General features: G+C 47.2%; 1 protein-coding gene across 6 annotated transcripts in view; it reads right to left on the bottom strand.

Annotated features, from left to right (window-relative positions):
- NRG2 (neuregulin 2) overlaps window positions 1–18,012 on the bottom strand; it is a 162,263-nt gene that overhangs the window by 60,480 nt on the left and 83,771 nt on the right. For all 6 annotated transcript variants that reach the window (XM_065030180.1, XM_065030181.1, XM_065030177.1 and 3 more), the window contains exon 2: window positions 1,321–1,492. In XM_065030180.1, the coding sequence (XP_064886252.1) occupies window positions 1,321–1,492 (172 nt within the window). The remainder of the gene's footprint in view (window positions 1–1,320; window positions 1,493–18,012) is intronic.

Genomic DNA, 18,012 nt, shown 5'->3' with positions numbered 1-18,012 from the left:
TGCCCCAGCTGCCTGCAAGCCCAGACAGCCCCTCCTGAGCAGTCCACATCCACTAGATACATCCAGTTCCCCTGGATCCGCTGGTGTTCCCATCCTAAGACTTCCACTGACCCCTCTCTGCCTCATCTCAAAACAGCCACGAATCCCACAGTTATTATGAAGGAGGCCACGCATTTTGGGTGTGACTTTGAAATCAAACGCAACAGGACTGAAATTAAATTAGAGCAATTAACAATAACCCATTCGAGCACTAACTGATTTTATAACTGATTTTTTTAGTGGCTTCTGATTTTGAAAAATAACACTCTATCAAGCCCATAATGATAAGAAGTGAGCTATCATCTTTCACACACTCAGACATAACATATGTTAGCAAAGAATTAGTTTCAAGTTTTCCAAGGGGTTAGGCAGTTGTGAGCTGACTTTGTATTTAGCTAGGTCAGGTTATATGAATATAAGCATAGTCACAATTATGGAATAATTTTAAGATACATCGTATGTAAATATTTGGCTTTGAAAAATATCAACATGGATGCACTTGAATCGATTTCCAGTGAGATCCCCTTAGCTTAGTCACCGGGGCCTGTTTGTCCTGGTGTTCTTGCACTGCCTGAACGAGGCGGTCCCTGGGATGACATTGGGAGCAGCTGTCTGAGAACTCTGCAGTGTGGGGGGTGTGCGGAGCCACAATTGTGGGTAGCACTTGCCCTGGGTACAGCAACACAAGGTCTTGTGTGAGACAACGGCTTGCAGGGTGACTATGGGTCCTAATCACAGTATCACGGTGTGCACCTGCATCCTTGCAATTGCCTTAGACGCTTTCGAGCTCACCTAAATTCAGGGGAGAACAGAGCAATTCCTTCCACGGTTATGCAGGTTCCCTGATGGCTGGTGGGGTGAACACTGAGTTTTAATAGCTTCTGCATTCAAACCCCTAATCACAAAGCAGGATCCACCCCAGGTAACCTGAGCTGCCTACAACCAATCTACCAGGGAGAAGGGAAAGTGTCGCCTCCCTAGGTCACTGGACGCCTGTCTCAGATACCCAGTGGCAGAGCTACCCAAGGACAACCCTGTCTACAAACCTAGCAGCTATTCTGTGCATGCCATGCTCCTCTCTGCTACTCGGGAGGGAACTGGGAATCTTGCTCAACTCTCCCCAGCATGATAAATGGGCTGTGCGTGGTCCTGTGACTCCTAGGAAGAATCTCAGTGTTGCTCAGCAGTGACTCAGAGAGCACAGCACCACTTCTAGCAAGTCCCCTGGACCCAGACACAGCATCACTGAGCAGAGGCAGAGCAGTCCCGTAGCATACTTACTTCCCATTCCCATACTTGATCCGGATGTCTTTGCTCTTCTTCAGCTCTTTGCCGTCTTTAAACCATTTGTAGGATGGCTGAGGGTTGCCAGCAGTTGCTTCACATTTCAGTGAGATCTTTTCACCAACGTGAACATTTGGGCTTTTCAGTTTCTTCAGTTTGGGAGGGACAGCTACAAAAAGAGAAACCAGACAATGTGAAAGCTGTCTGTTTCAGAGACTGCGCACCAACGATGTGAGCCCACCGAGCCCCCTCCCCTGAGAAAAGCGCTTGCTGCCCCTGTGTGACAGCTGGAGAGGGGCTGCAGCCCAGCTTGGCGACCCGAGTTTTACCAGCACAAAGGCAGGGAAGGAGCACGGAGTCAGAAACATCCCCCTGTGGATCAGAGGGAGCCCCTGGGCCTGACTCATTCTTTTCTCTGCTCCATGTGGCCAAACCCAACCGCTCCATGGCTGCCCTTACTCATGCAGGCAGGACCCACATGTGTCCTGCCAGGGCGGGCTTTGCTCTGCTCCCCAGGCATCCCAGCAGGACAGAGTCAGGGATGCAGGAGCTCAGGTTCTTTGGAGACTATTTTTCTCCGCATCCTTCCATTGCTGATGATGATTACCAACAACTCCACGACCTCTCCCACTGCTGACGGCCGTCAGGTTTTCCTCTGTCTAATAAGCACAAGCCATGTTTTAATTGCCTAGTGCATTCTGATCTTGTGATATGGAAAAGTAATCAAAGAACGAGGAACAAGAGCCACGAAGATGCTGAAGGGAGTGGAGCAACTCCTGTGTGAGGAAAGGCTGAGGGAGCTGGGGCTCTGGAGCTGGACAAGAGGAGACTGAGGGGTGACTTCATTAATGTTTACAGATGTATAAAGGGTGAGTGTCAGGAGATGGAGCCAGGCACTTCTTGGTGACAACCAGTGACAGGACAAGGGGCAATGGGTACAAACTGGAACACAGGAGGTTCCACTTAAATATGAGAAGAAACTTGTTCCTGGTGAGGGTGTCAGAGCCTGGCCCAGGCTGCCCAGGGGGGTTGTGGAGTCTCCTTCTCTGCAGACATTCCAACCCGCCTGGACACCTTCCTGTGTAACCTCATCTGGGTGTTCCTGCTCCATGGGGGGATTGCACTGGATGAGCTTTCCAGGGCCCTTCCAACCCCTGACATTCTGGGATTCTGTGATTCTGTGAACAGGATGGGTTTCATTAGAGTAATCATTATTTTATTTGTATATCTCCTCTCATTCTTCAGTCTTCATGCCAAGCTAAGCTTCTGTAGGTTGGTTTTATTTAAAGACTGTTTTCGCTGGAAGTGATCTTATACAAAATAAAAAGCACAGCAATCATCCGACATACGGTCCCATGGTAGGAAGCTCTGAGGACTCTCATATTCCTTTGTTCTATCTGCGACGGCATCAGAAGCTAGACTGCCCCTAATCTAAAAGATACAAAAACGGACAGAGATGGAAAAGTTCAGGGTAACACGAATGGACTGAAAGGCAAACCCAGAGACGTCTGTGATGGTGAGAGGAGCAGTGCCTGGTAGCGCATGAGGGGGTAGCACAGCAGCTCTGCTCCCAAACACACTACAGCTGCACAGCTACACTAGAGCCAAGGCACAGAAGCAAACGTAATATCCAGGAGTGCAAAAGAAGAATGTTTAGCACACCAAGGAAAGAAAAATAATAAACCCCACAGAATATTCTTCCCAAACATAATTTCTGCACATCCAAGCCTGCTGCAGGCTCCCTAGAAACCTGTGCCACAGGCAACGGGATGGAGGGGTCTGCACGTGTGCTAATGGGGCAGGACAGCTGCAGGCAATCGCTTCAGACTGCACACAGGCATCTTGCATTGCTTCCCCAGGTCATCGTGCTTCGGCACAGACAGCCTTCTGGAAAAGAATAATCCCAATTTTCCCCAAATTTCAGGAGTTCTGTGAAAATTCAAGGTGTCCTTGGTTTTGTGAAGCCAATAGCCCTGATCCTTGCTTAGAAATGGGTCACTCAGAAGAGCAGGAAGGCAATGAATGGAGAAGAGAGCTTGTCTCTTCCCAGAACACTGTGCACAGAGAGCCAGGAAGGTAAACAGGACCTTGCTTTTATAGGGGTCATTTTGGGGAATAGAGAAATAGACTCTGACAAATATTTATTCTGTCTGAATGTGTGTGTCAGTTGGCTTCTATTGTACACTGAGGTCACCCTGTGCCATGCCAACAGTATATATATATATATGCCTTAAATACTGGGAAGGTCCTGACCTTGGCATTGGTGCATTTGCTGCATATTATTTCCAGGTTTGTGGTCTGCAGAATTATGAAGCAGGCAGCATGTCCTCGGAGAAAGATGTGTCAAGCCTGCCCCCCTCCCCAGAAAATGCTGGCAAAAGCACAGCAAGCCCAGAAACCTGGAGATTGCTGAAGGAGAGGGCCAAGGACAAGGAAGGAAGCTTCCAAGATCTCTATTCCCCAGTTCCTCTCCACTGACATGAACCAAATCTCACCCAGACTTACGCACCTCTTGCACCTTGTGCTCCTGGCCACCAGTGATAAACTACATGACAAGTCCATAGAGACATCTGCCAAGCATGGCAGAGATGGAGCTGACACAGAGGGCAGGGGCTCTGCCTGCATCGCACCCTCCCAGCAGAGTCCTGCACAGAAACAGGTGAGAAGAACATGTTTCCTCCCCACATTGCAGGTCTTCAGCTGTCTCACTGCAGCGGGGTAAAGGGACTGTGCATTCAGCTCACAGGCCACACTTCACGGGCTGTAATTCCCTGATTGAAGCAGACAGGCCAGTGAAAGGGGAACCTAATCCAGAAACATTTTGGACTGCGTCTGCGAAAAGCGCAAAGAAACAGAGCTGTGCTCCCTGGCGTCCCGCACATCTGTGCGCCTCGCTGCTGCACTACAGATGTGGCTTGTGCTCGGACAGCAGCACGGGAAATGCTGGCAGAGCCTGGGCACGCAGCATCCAGGGCCATGCACAGGCTGCTCCGCACACTGGGGATGCGCAGCCTTGCTCTGGGCTGGAAAGGCTCTCTTCATAATTCCCGCACCTTCTAGAAAAACCCTCACTTAGAGCCATTAACTGCTGATGAGCCTGCTTAATGCCAGCCAAAGACCTTCCACTGGTTTTTATTTGTGTTGTTTAAACTGCAGCCCTTATTCCTAGCCTGAATTTCTCTGCCTTTGGCTTCCAGCCAACAGATCTCTGCTCTCCTCTGGTAAATTTGAATCCCATCTAGCAACCAGAAACCTCTTTCCTTTTTAGGTACGTGTAAACTATGAATGAATCACCTTTCAACCTTCTCCAGCAGTAAACTAAAGTAGCTTGAGAGACTAAAGCAGCAGACAGAGTGCTAATACTGGAGTATGTCAAAGACAATGTTTTACATTTTCATTCATTTTCAGCTTTAACATCTACCCATTTCCTATCTCTGTTCAAATCACAGCAGCTCAGAAAGTCACAAGCATGGTTCAAACAGAGGTGAAGATTTTTAAAATGCCTCCTTTTTTTAGTGTTCTGAACGTTTTGGGTCATTTTGGTCTCCCCCGTGTTTGGTATTCTAAACACATTGGAAAAATCAAGTCACTAGCTTCATTCACATGAAGATAACATACTATCCCCAGCAAACAGCCTCAGACACATACCAAGGGGGGTTCAGGTCCAATTTCCCCACGTTTCCACCAGCCCCCAGTTTCCCAGTCTCCTCTGCATGGGTTACTGCTGCTCAGATGTGGCCAGCATGGCTTTTGTCAGAGCCAAAACACCAAACCAGGGCCACCCAAATCCCCCCATCCAAGCCAAAGCTGCTGTCGGAGCTCCTCATTATCTGAATCTCACGGCTCCGGTCTGCCAGCTTGTGGTCTCTCCATCAGCTGGTTCAGCAACACACACCACTCGGCACCCCTGACACTGGGTTCAGGAGAACAGGGAGGAGGTTTTGGCTGTGCTTGTCAGAATGAGGATCCATATCTCTGGTCACCTTGCAATCCTGTCAACCCCTCTTCCATCCGAATTCGAGTCTCGTCTCTGTGGGGGTGAAAACTTACCAGCCTCACAAAGCCTGAGTTGGACACAAGCTCCACCCAGGCAATTTTTCTAACTGACAACCACATCAAGGGTATGGCTTGCTGCAGAAAGGAAAGTTTAATCCTGGTAGAGCTGAGACCAACAATAAATACAGATTTTCTACTGGTTTTTGCTCACTCCAAATCAGATGAAACCCAAGCAACCATTAGATCCCAGCCTACACCAGCTGTGTAGGCCATAAGAATTAACCCTTAAAAGTGCCAGGGTCTGGATCAACACATGCATGCAATTCCCTAACGTGTTTTAAGAGTCATGTTTCTACTAAGAGGCTTTTGAAGGAGAGGTTTGCCCTCTGTTAGCATTCCTGGAGTCTACTGCCAAGTTACCACCTTCTCTTGGCAAGGAGAGGGTTACAAAAGTCTAAAAAATTGAGCTCTAAATTATGCCATGAGTTGCTTGAACATCCACCCTAAAAGGACTTACACTGGTTTAATTAATTCACTTCTGATTACACTTGATATTACATTGAACTACCTAGATGATAACAACACCTCTTTCACTTCTGGTACCTGGAGTATGCCTGAAAACATCTCAGAGCCTCAACTCAAAACATCATTAATCATAAATGGGCAGAGTGCCCAAACAGAGTCCAACAATGGAGCAGTAACAAAACCACATCCCACCCACAAAGCATCATACATAAACAACACCTTGGCAGCACAGAGCAGAGCAAGTCATCCTGGGAAAGGTGCTCAGTAAACTCTTTAACACCAGCCACAGCCACTATTTCAAGAGCTGTATCTTGCTCGCTGGGGGAGATCCTGCAGAGCGGACAATCTACAGACACATCTGTGATCTCCTGGAAATGGACATCGTGAGAAGACATGACCTGTGCTCCTGGTCTCCTCCAGTGGATGCAGTGCCAACCACTGGACAGTCCCCACACCGCCTGGCACACCACAGGTGGCAAAGTGTTACGGTAGGTGGATCTGGAGAACCGGGAGGACAGGATCCTTCTGTGTCTGTCTGAGATGCTGAGGAGGAAGGCAACTTAGCTCTAATTCCCAAGGCTATGGAAAAGGGAAGCTAAAACATGCTTTCCCACAGGAATGGGGGGATATGCAAGGGGAGTTATGACCTCCAAACTCACAGGTGATGCCTTGACATGCCTACATCAGAGCAATGGCTTTCAGCACGCTCCTCCCACCCGACTAATCCTCAGGTCTGGGACACTCTTCCTCTCTTCCTCTTCCACTCTGAGGGAAGCTGCACAGGTGATCTGTCGGCAATGGGCCGCGTTTCTCAGACCACCCAAGCCACTGGCCCCAGGACAGCCCTTCCGCACGTGGGCCAGGGCTTCCAGCCTCTGGGCTACTGTGCTGGGGTGGGGAAGCTGCAGGTCTGGCAGTGTCTCTAAGGGTCTGCAACCCCAGGGAAACCTGAACACCCAAAGGATGCTACAAGCACAGTCCTTGATGCTTCCAGGTTCCTTGCCATTGATGTACAAGATCTGAAGCCATGACACCCACCTAAGCCACATCTCAAAGCTTGCCATGCCCTAAGCTCCTCTGGAGCCACCCACCACTTTACTGTTCAAAGTTGCACCCGCGGGAGTACAGACTTTCCCTTTTATGTAGGGAACCACAGATGTGAAAGTTTCACTGTTCTCCAAGACAGAAAATCCCAGAATTCATCTTCCTGTGGAAAATGCTTTCCGGCCTTGACTTGCTCCATATTCAAACAAAAACTTCTGCAAAGATGTTCTGCAAAGATTCCTTACCAAACAGAATTTTTCCCGTTTCTGTCATCTCTACTACAAGGTGAGGACAGATGTTCCAGGCACAGGGCATCACCATGCGGGTCTGGAGACCAGACGGGTCTTTGGTGGGTCAGCGTGTTATGCACTGGGCTAATACATCTTAATTCTCGGCTAATGCTGCCCTGCTGCTTCCAGTATGCTTGCTGCCTCTACTGTTTTTATTGGAGGTGATGCTCCTTTGGTCTGTGTTTGCTCTGACCTTTACTTGACAAGGAGACAAAACTGAATCTCAGCAGTAGCCCCTGCCCACTTTGACTCTTTGGCCATTTCAATACTGGCTGCAAATGCCAACTCATCAAAGAGGGACCTGCTCTGAAGAAAGCTCCATCCACCCAGAAGGAATGGAAGCATGGGGCCCACTTGGATAAAACGTCTTGTTCAACAGTTAACGTTCTCTGTTTGCCCTCCTTTTTTTCTTGGTTTTTTACAGAGAGGGTGAAATCGCAGTCACTGTTGTGTATCTAGGCAGGCTGCGGCATCTGCAGCTGGGACTCTAAATGGAGTTCAGCTCTTTGGTGGCAGGGTTGCAAGAACTTCTCTGGGCCTGTGACCCTCCAATGCCACTGAAGGTAAGAGGGCTGTATTTACATAAAGCTGTGTCTGCAACAAGGGAGTGTGCAAAAGATCCTGCCTTTATTCAATGGATGGACACAACGTCCACAAACAGTCCAGAGCATGTAGGAGAGAACCTCGATGTCAAATGGACATATCATCCTGTTCCAACCTCTACCACAACCCACCAGCGGGTAACTACGGGCTTCAAATTGAGAATATAAAATACAATGTAGCACCTGTAAAATATAATACAGTATCTGCAACATGCTTTATGCTTTAGGCAACTTACATTTCCAGTTTATGCAAAAAAAGGACGATCAGACTTTCTCACAGCTGTTAATGTGACTCTTCGCACACTGCAGCAGTCCCTCAGATCTCTGCATCCTGTGCAGGGGTATATGGCAGGTGAACTACAATGTCAAATTTGAATTTCCAAGGGACAGCATTCTGCTGTAGGCACTATTGGGCCTTTTAATTAACATATAACCACATTTCTGTTACTACATCTGTGATGGTGGGGACTCCATTGTGGGAGACAGCACCAGACAATGTGGCTCACTTTGGGTGTTTACACCTCACCTCCAGTATCTGTGGGTCTATCTGTGCAGTAAATGCAAAGATATAGGCTTCAGCAAGGGTTAGTAACCCAAAGCTCTCCAAGGACAGAGGAGATGTACTCTGTGCCTGGCATGTACTATGTGTTATGGTATGGCAGCAGGAGTCTGTGGCACCTCCTTCTGTTCCTGGGATGAAGTCCCACTTTGACAGCTGGAGACACCAGGTATGACAACGCAGGAGACATTCCCCCAGGTCCTAGAAGTTCTGCTGAGAACATCCACCCCCCCGACTGTGATGTGGGGAGGACACAGATGACTGAAAGCTTGAAGATGCTGGAAAGCCTGAGCTCAGTAGACCTGAGGTTGGAATCAAGCTTGTAAACCTTGCTGGAGCCAGAACGACTGCATTACTCCTCACTATGTGTCCCATAGCACTCCCACCACACAAGTTCCTTTCCCCTAACCAGGTCCCTGTGGACCTCTATCTCAGGGAAGAGAAATTACTACAGTGCACTACATTACTACAGCACTATATATATTTAAAACTGTGAGTTACAACAATCAGTATTCCCATGACCATTCCCACAGGCCAAAGAAAATTGACTGGACAGTCACAGGCAGGTTTGCTGATTTAGGTTTGCTCTCTATAGGATCCCTCTGGCAGCTCAAACTACAGCAAATGGTGCCACAAAGCCATCAAGTTCACTCTTACAAAATACCGGGTTCACTCTTATAAAAGAGTAACTGATTAATTCCTCTCCTCCTCTTTTCTCTTCCCCACACTCAATATTTAGTTGTTCTTTCAAGTGAAAGTTTTGAAATTGGTGTATGGTTTGGTCCAGAGCCCTCGGCTGAAATCTCAGCTCCATTGAAATCAATGAGCATTTGGCCACTGGGCAAGGGTGTCTTCCCAATACCCAGCCTTTTCACCCAAATTGTTAGGACAGCTACAGTATAATTTTATCACACATTGGGTAGAAATGCTGGCGTGCCCATGCACCTGGCCACTGAAATGCTTATCTGAATAGCACAACAGCTACAAGTAATTCACATTAAATTATCCAATATTAAAATTCAAGGCTGAAGTGCTTGGATTTGCCAAACCTAGTACTCTATGAACACTAGCTGGTTTGCAAACAATGTAATTGGAGTAGAATTGCTATTGTGTTTGTTTGTTTTGAATATTTTTGGCCAGGAAGTTGTCCTGGAGGTATAGTTGAGCATAAGTGGTCTGGTGGAAAAATGTCATTCATTCTGTTCCTATTAAAACCAAAAACAATAGCCACACAAAGACAGCAGTGACAATTTCTGCTCTTCATGCCTCTAACAATGTGTTTTCAACCCTAAAGGCAACATCTTGTTTGTACCCAATTGATTCGGGGATCATATTTTATATAATCAAATATATCTTTGAACAAAGATATATTTTATGAACTGCTCCATTTCAGATGACCTTGGAAACAGTAATTCATAAAATATAGCTTTATCTCGATCTTCACAATCAGCTACACAAATGGCCCACCCGTACTCTGTGGAGTGCCAGTCAGGACCCAACCAACAAACAGATTTCTTGCCCAGTACCCTGGTGAAGACCTGGGGGGGCATCCATCATCTTTCAGTCACCAAAGGAAAGTGTAACCCTCACCCCAGGAGACAAAACAATCTATGGCAGCAAAAAAACTTGTTTCATTACATGCCTATTATTAAGTCTGTACATTAAACCATATATAGCCCCCTTATGGTCATGGTAAATCTCAAGACTATGCTTCAGGTTACAGGGAAGGAGTTTTTGATGTAAAATGGCCATTTGTGGAATATCATCGGTTCTAGAAAGGCATGAAAAAAAACCCAACTATTTGTTGTTTTACAGCTCTATGGACCACGGGAGTGTTTCATTAAAACATGGAGGAAAAAGGCTCAGTTAAAGGTGACCTGAAATTCTTTTAGCAGAGACTGCCTGCACTGCCTGGGCTCTGCAATGACAAAAGGACAGAGGACGCACCGTCATGAAGTGGTGGGAGCATTGCAGGTAAACTTGCAAAAACAAGAGCTGCTGCAATGCCATGGGTACAGAACAACCCCAAACACCAGCCACCCAGTCCTGCAGATAAACCAGCCGCTACAAACAGATAAATGCGACCGATCCTTTGAGCGAGGTGCAGGGTTTATCAAGTAAACCTTTCTCTCTCTGCCAGCCCTGTGTCACAACCATCAAAGTTTGGTGTAAAACTGAAGGACCAGGGATGCAGTCTTAGCTTTAGAGAGCACAGCACTTCTGGACATCTCTTTGATAATATGAAAATATCTCTTAATATGTTGTCTTTAAATAGAATGAGGGTGTTAAATGACTGAGCTGTGTGGTCTGATGTCAGGAAGACCATAAACACGCAGCACCGTCTGCAGCACCTCACTTCAAACCCAGCCCACACCAGCAAAATCCCAGCACAGAATCCCTGTCCCAGCAGACCTACAGGTGAGAGCCACTTTTAACAGGTGTTTCTAAACAATGTTTAACAAGTAGGGGAAAATCAGGAAAACTCGGGAAGAGTTGCAAAGATGTTAATTCAGGTCAGGTGGAGGTCAAGTGAAGGTCAGATGCGGCAGTCAAGCTTGCAAGGTTTTGTTGGCTGTTTGGACCTCCCGGAAGCCCTGGGCCAGAGGATGCTCCAGTGTTTCACACAGGACCAGGTGGAAACACTGAATGAGGCAAGCATTCAAAAAACAAAGCCTTAATGTCTGGAGAAATGAATTCAATTAGCAGTCTCTAACACTGAGGTGGGGGATTTTCAACTTTTAACCTATAAAATCATATTCACTAGCATTCCACGACAAAAAACAACCACTTGCAGTCTTAATTACAATATTTTTTTCCATGTCTCCGCTTACTTTGAAAGTTCACCATTGTCTCTGGTAGGGTTTAGACAAATCCACCAGAGGGTATTTCCAAAACAGAAAGCTGTGTTTTTATCGGGATCTCCCCACAAGAGACCCTGGGGCTTGCATTAAAGACTTGTTTGTTCTCTGTAATGCTATATTAGAAAGATTAAAAGTTTTTTTGCTGTTAGTTCAAGAAACGCTTTAAAGCACTTGCACCAAAAGAACCTCAGACAGTGACCGCGGGTCTGTTTTTCATCCAAACACAGGAAAAGGAAAGAAAATAAAGATCATCCCTGAGACAGCTTTTTCAAAGCGGCCAGATAGACATGCCCAAACCCCAAGTGTGGACAGAATTACCACCCTATATTATCGTATTCTCCCAAGACCCAGGACACCCTGGAGCGACAGCCGGTGTTGAGCCAAGTTCTGCTCTTCCCAAGCACTGACCCCAAATCCGAGGGACCATCCGCACAAGAGAACGCGACCGGTGAAGAGGGGCCGGTGTGTTTTGTGCCGGCCAAGCCGAGGGAGCGTCCGAGCCTGTGGAGAAGGGGCCACCCTCCCCCTCCTCCTCCTCCTCCTCCTCCGTGGGCTGCAGGGAAGCTGTAAATTCCATTTGGGACTCTGGGCACTGCCCAGTGGAGACACTAACACAGCGTGTCTCCTGCCTTGTCCAGAGTGCGGCTTCCCAGCATTGTTCTGAATAGCTCTGGACCCCCACCGAAGCACAGCGATGGGTGGCTGACACTGAAATGTCCCCCAACCAGGCTGATTTACGGCTGCCAGGAGTCTCAAGGATGTCAGCTCTTCCTGATTAATTTTTTTATCCTTATTTTCCCTCGTTTTTATATTTGAATATTGCTCATTGCGATATTCTTCAGAACTATTCTCTGGAAAGCCATACCGGCTCATTTTTGGCTTGTAAATTGCTCTTGAGCAGTTTTTGGCTTGTGCTTAAAAAATATTAAAAAAAATCAAGCAACTCTGCCTCATTTTGGTTGGATAAAGAGATTTTGTGGCCTCCATCAATTCTAGTCCCTGACAGCAGTGACAGAGCTCTTATTATCACAAACATACAGCTGCAATTTGAAAATTTGCTTCCTGTGACTCTTTGTTAAAATTTAATCAACAGTTTCTGCTTCCACAAACATTTCCGGCAGAAAGTTCGATTTATAGATTACTCATGGCCAACAAGTAAGGAGGAATGTAAAGCTCATTCGAGGTTGTGATGTGAGCAAACCCCTGCTGGTTGTCCAAATGATTTAGGGAAGAGCAGCAAAGGAAGGTGTGACACGAGTCATTTTCTAGGAGACAAAGCAGAACGTAAGTGACCAAAAAAATGACCAATGATGCAGGACCAAAATGTGGGTGACAAAAAGACAATGGGCAACATATTGGCCCAAGCAGAAAGACTATTTTGAGTTCAAAATGGATAGGGGTTTATTGGGCCTGCTTTACATTTAGCTGCAGATCATGACTTGCCAACAGATTCTGCACAACGCAAACAACTGAAGGTGAAAACCAGAGTTCTGAACAAAAGATGGTTGTTGAGCAAAAGGCTATTAATAGTGCTGGGTTTTATCCCAGAAATGTTGCGTAAAGTGGGACAATTCACATCCCTTCTCTGTGCTTCCATTTCCTCTCAAAGATCCCACTTAATATATTTGGGGCAGGGACTGTCTCTTGTTATGACTCTGTGCTGTGAATAGCACAAGGGGAACAATGCTGCAGTTGGGACCTCTGGATGCCACCACAAACACCAATTTTAAGCAGCAGTGACAACAAGCGGAAGGAGTTTGAGATCCAAGGAAGACCTGAAAAAGACAAGGCACAATGTGGGATTCATCTTCTATTATAAGCATGGACCGTTCTCATCTCCATGCAAGAGTGACAAGGGAAAGCAAGGAAGCAGTTGAGCTAGACAAGAAAGAAGGCTGCTCCTTTGCCCAGACACTCCAGCTTAAGCAAAATTCCTCCAGAGTTGCTCCTTCACCTCTGCACTCTCACTGCTCCTCCCCTTCATCATCTCCCCAAGCCATCCTTGAATAGCTCCATGCAGAGCTAGAAACCGAACAAAGGGATGTTCAGGGGTCTGAGACACAGTATGAAACACCTGACGGAAAGAGTGGGGTCACTGCTGGGAAACATTTTCTGTAGGAAACAGTCTGTGCATGTGACTTTCTGATAAACGTCTAGAAGGTGCTGAGAAGCTGCGCTGGAAAGGCTTGGATAGACCTTTACCATCTTCAGCATCTACAGAACCGACCTGGAAATGTCCAAAGACAGGGTTCAGGGAGAAAACAAATCACAGGATTACAAGAATAAGCTTGGAAGAACCCTTCAGAAGTTGAGCAGATCACATATCTGCCCTGAGTTTGTATCAGACTAGCAACATCCATCCAACTCACTAGGACCCAAGCACACAAACAGCCTAGTACTACACATCTACTCTGCATCCCACAGAGTGCCCCAGGACGCCACTGACTTTAAGGATATACCTGCTCCCAACCTTACAACTTCTCCAACAGGCAACATGAGATCCTACCTGGGAAAAGGCCCAGGGTCCCTGCAAGAAAGGCTGTCAGTATAAGGGCACCCTTGTTACCAGTTGATGGGGAACCCAGCCACCTTATCAACTATTGAGACCTGTGAAGCACTTTTGGTCCCCAGGTACAAAAGAGATATTCCATCTATTCCCATAAGAGACAGCCTGTCTCTCCCTTTGTCTTCCAGACCTTTACACTGCCCCTCCTTTCTGTTTTGTTCTCCTTGCCCATGCCAGTTGCCTCCAAACACAAGTAACCAAAAATCACACATCTTTGTCCTTCCTGTCTCAATTCACCCTGGCTGCGAGATGCCTTTTTTTTTTTTTAACTTTCCTTTGCAAAATCAATTATCTTGGAAACCTTGAACACCACTCTTAAGCGCCACCCTCGTCCTCTTTTCATTTCTGGAGATGCTGACTACCTCCAACATCTCACTGAAGAGCTCCAGGCAGGTCTGTCCTCATGAAATCAAGAGGGTCTGAATCATCCTCTTGGACAGGTACCTGAATATTGGTGCTGGTTTTCTGTCAGTTTGGGATGAGGCATCAGGGGCTCCACACACAGCTCAGAAATACTTCAGTGCTGCTTTGAGGCTATGCCACACTGTTCACACTGGTTTCAGAGTGGAGAAGCTGAGCTTCCACTTGGACACACACTCCATGAGAGGTGACAGCTCTTCTTCTTATGCCCTACCTGTCCCTGCGGTGGCAGCTCCTCTATGGAATGGTCAAGCCTGAAACACCAAGAGAAGAAAGCCTTCCTGCTCACTCAGGTGCTGCTGTTGGTAGTTACAGGACCCCCATATACGTACAGAGGATGGATCCACCCCAGATCCACTTTTATGGTGTTTTAATGGTGTTTCTGAGCAAGGACTCAGGCCAATAGTTACCTGGGTGTCACCCAAGGCCAGGGGATCATTAAGACCAAGCGTCACAGTCAAGCACAGCCTACTCTATTAAGCTTTTCATCCCATTTTTCAACTTGCACCCCTCCCTTTGTAATTTGGTGATAAATAAATGTCTGGTCAAAATATCAGATAATTAACTGGGAGTGTCTTTATGAACAAAAGTTAAAAGGACACCTCAGATGGGATCACACATCAGCCCTGCCATATGAAGGATATTCTGAAAAGCCTTCCCAGGTAACTGAAGATGAACAGATCTATCTTCCCAGGTGCTCCACAGACTCCCCTTCATTGCTGTAGGAGCCCCACGGAGGTTAACTGTGTGTGGCTCGCCATGAAGGGCAGCAATTGGCAAGACTTGAGCTCCCAACACTGCGCTCTCCTTCACTCCCCTGACAATTTGGTACACTGCTGTTTATTTTAATCCATTGTTCATGGTCCTCCCCACCCAAGCTCTCAGCCCATGTGACACTCTCCTGTCCCTACCAACTGGAACTAATTTGGGGTGCTAGGGCTCTATCAAGAGGTTTTAATACTGTGTAAATGCTGGCAAAGTATTACCTGCTTCCATACAGATATTTTGGGCTTTTATCAGATACCCAGAGTAAATAAGCAAGCCATCACACTTTTTGGGGGGTAGTTGGCTTGTAATTCCTGGCTCCCTCAGTGCCAGTGATCCTTTGAATCACCAAGTAACTTCAAGAGACCCTGGTCAGCGAGGACTCTTCAACAACCTAAACCTCACTGTTCCAGAATTTCCCTCTACCTCTAACTTGTTATGTAAAGTTGATGCTGCTAAAACATTTAGCTGAACTTAGGTCAAGAGAAGATAGCTTTTGAGAGACTTCCAGTGGTTCATTTGCAATAAATGGCTGAGGAATAAATCATCTCAGCCCTGATGAGTCCTCAAACAGTCAACTCTGTTAACGGGGCAACTCCAGCAGCAAAGAACAGGGGAAGGCTTTGGAGAGTCATGACAGGCACCGAAAGCTGCCAGAAGAGACCACCAAGCTGCAGAGGCTGCCATGTTGGGTTAGCCCATGCTCCTTGCTAGACAGGGACGTCCACTTCATGGCAGCGAGTATCACTTACTCCTTTTGAATAACTTCCTGGTAGGGAAGCCTTCTGCATTCTTTCAAGGACAGAGCTGTTTTTCTGCCCGGATGCCCAGAGGCTTATAACCCCCACATGCATTTTTACCCTAGTTAATCCAGCTGGCAGCATATCTGTGCTTCATATAAATGTCTCTCGCTTTTTGCCAGTCCTGCTATGCTCTTGCCCTCAGTCACTGCAGAGACAACAGCTTCCAGGGGATACTGATGTCCTAAGTGCAAACTGACCAGGAGGAGTCAGGGATGTCTGGGCTTCCATGTTTGGTCTCAAAACCAACATTAAAAAATAGTGCTTCTTTTATGGGACTTTCTGTACTGTCACAGTGTCCCTTCTCCTTTCGGAGACCTCAGGTTTCAATGCTGTGGGGTGCAAGAAGTTTCCAAGGCCCCTTCCCCCACTCCCAAATGCAAAGATCCTTCCCTACTCACACACCATCCTTGCAAGAGCCACAGTAATGGTTCACATGGAAAGCACCAGCAGCCTTGCACCAGTGTGACTAGGGGCATGGGACCTACATCCACCACCAGGAACCAGGCTGGGGACCGCCACCACACCTCCCACCCCAACTGAGCAGACACAGGCCACCCATGGACCACAGTCAGCTCCCCATAAGACCATTTCTCCAGCATCTCAGATCTGGTGTGGTGGGACCAAGACATTGCTGGAGAGGTGAATTTGAGGAGGAGGCTTCAGGAAGCTTCATGCTCAGGCACAGGAGGGCTGCAGATGACAGCTAGAGTGGCCAGTCCCGTAGCTCTTAGCAAGGACCGTATTTGCAGACTACAAACCAAAATGCCATACCTACAGGCAACTCCCGTAGCACGCCGCCCAAGAAATCCAGCCAGCTCACGTGGACCGCGAGCACAGCGTGGAAGGGCTGCTGACTCAGGCTAATTCATCAAGTTGAGTCCCAGGTTGCTCTGACAGGTTGGGACTCGAGTAGCTAATCCAAGCCCAAACCTGAGGAAGGGGGACTGTCAACTCAGGTTGGTATGCGCAGCCTCTCTATCCAGGGTGGCTTTTGCAGAGGTTACCAAGAACCCCAAAGATGGGCTCTGCTCTGAAGTGATCCCCCTTTTCTGGGTGCAGAGGGAGCCTGGCGGCACCAGCCTCCTCCCTGCCACCCCCTCACCTCCTCCATGGCGCTAACTGAAGAACCCAAGGCCAGCTCAGAACAGAGCTGCCACAGGAGCCTTAGGCTGCTCAGGTCAAGCACAATTCTTCAACCAAGTCCATCCAGCAGCATGGTAAAAATACCAGCCCTTTTTCTGCAGGATGAGGGCTTAAGGCAGAAATCTGGTGCAGAATAGTTCTTTCCCTTTAAATTCACACCCTAGGCCAAGCAAGTTTTGCAAGAGCCTCCCTGTGCAGACAAGCCCTGAGGCTTGAATGAAAAAAAATAGCAATGCTCCTGCTGGGGAAGCACCCAAGACATTTTGAGGCTAGGGCACCCAGTATTACAGTGAGGTGGATGTGGCAGAAGAGATGGGGCAGGCTCAGGGACGTGTCATTCTCCATCAGGGTGAGAAGACAGAAAATCTGTACAAGAGACACTCGGTGTGTCTTCTGACCTGCAAAAAGGACCACGAAGAGAAGAAGGGGGAAGGAAGAGAGGACAGGCAGATGCCACACGCTCAACTCAGCTCAGGAATCACGAATTTGGCCTCTTCTCCTTCTTAAAAATGGTGATATTGGATTAAATATAATGAGCTATCCAATTAGAGATGTGTTTGAGGCTGTTCTTATCTTTGATATTGTGAATGTTTAGGCCCCAGAAAGAACACACTGTCTGGCTTTGCCCTGCGATTGCAAAGGATAAGAGAAATTGGAGATTGCCAGAAAATAAAGCAAGTACAACACCTGCGGCTTTACGGGAAATACCAGATTATCACGGTTCTGGCAATAAAACTGAAATTGTTGGCAGTGTTTCAGATTACTACTGCTTCTTTTTTTCCTTTCTGGCCCCCCAAAATGAACAAGACACCTACGTAACCCCATAAGAAAACCAGAGCTGTGACTCATGCCATCTCTCAAACACTGACTCAAAACATTACCAACGCAAAATGTTACAACACATGAAATGAGCAATGGCCCTGCTAACATGAGGCTTGTTCTTAAAATTGCATGGCCTGCCCACATTTTCTAAATATAGGACAGACAAGGCAACCTCTCCAGAAGCGGTAATAATTCAAACAATCAACCAAATACACACTATGTGGACAGAGGTGGTTTTGAAAGCTGCTATCAACATATTACCATCCTACAACATTTCTTTGCCACTCCTGCTT

The sequence above is a fragment of the Columba livia genome, chromosome 14 (genome assembly GCF_036013475.1).
Source record: "Columba livia isolate bColLiv1 breed racing homer chromosome 14, bColLiv1.pat.W.v2, whole genome shotgun sequence".
Taxonomy (NCBI): domain Eukaryota; kingdom Metazoa; phylum Chordata; class Aves; order Columbiformes; family Columbidae; genus Columba; species Columba livia.
The sequence above is the reverse complement of the archived record's forward strand: the minus strand, read 5'-3'. Positions and strand labels throughout refer to the sequence as shown.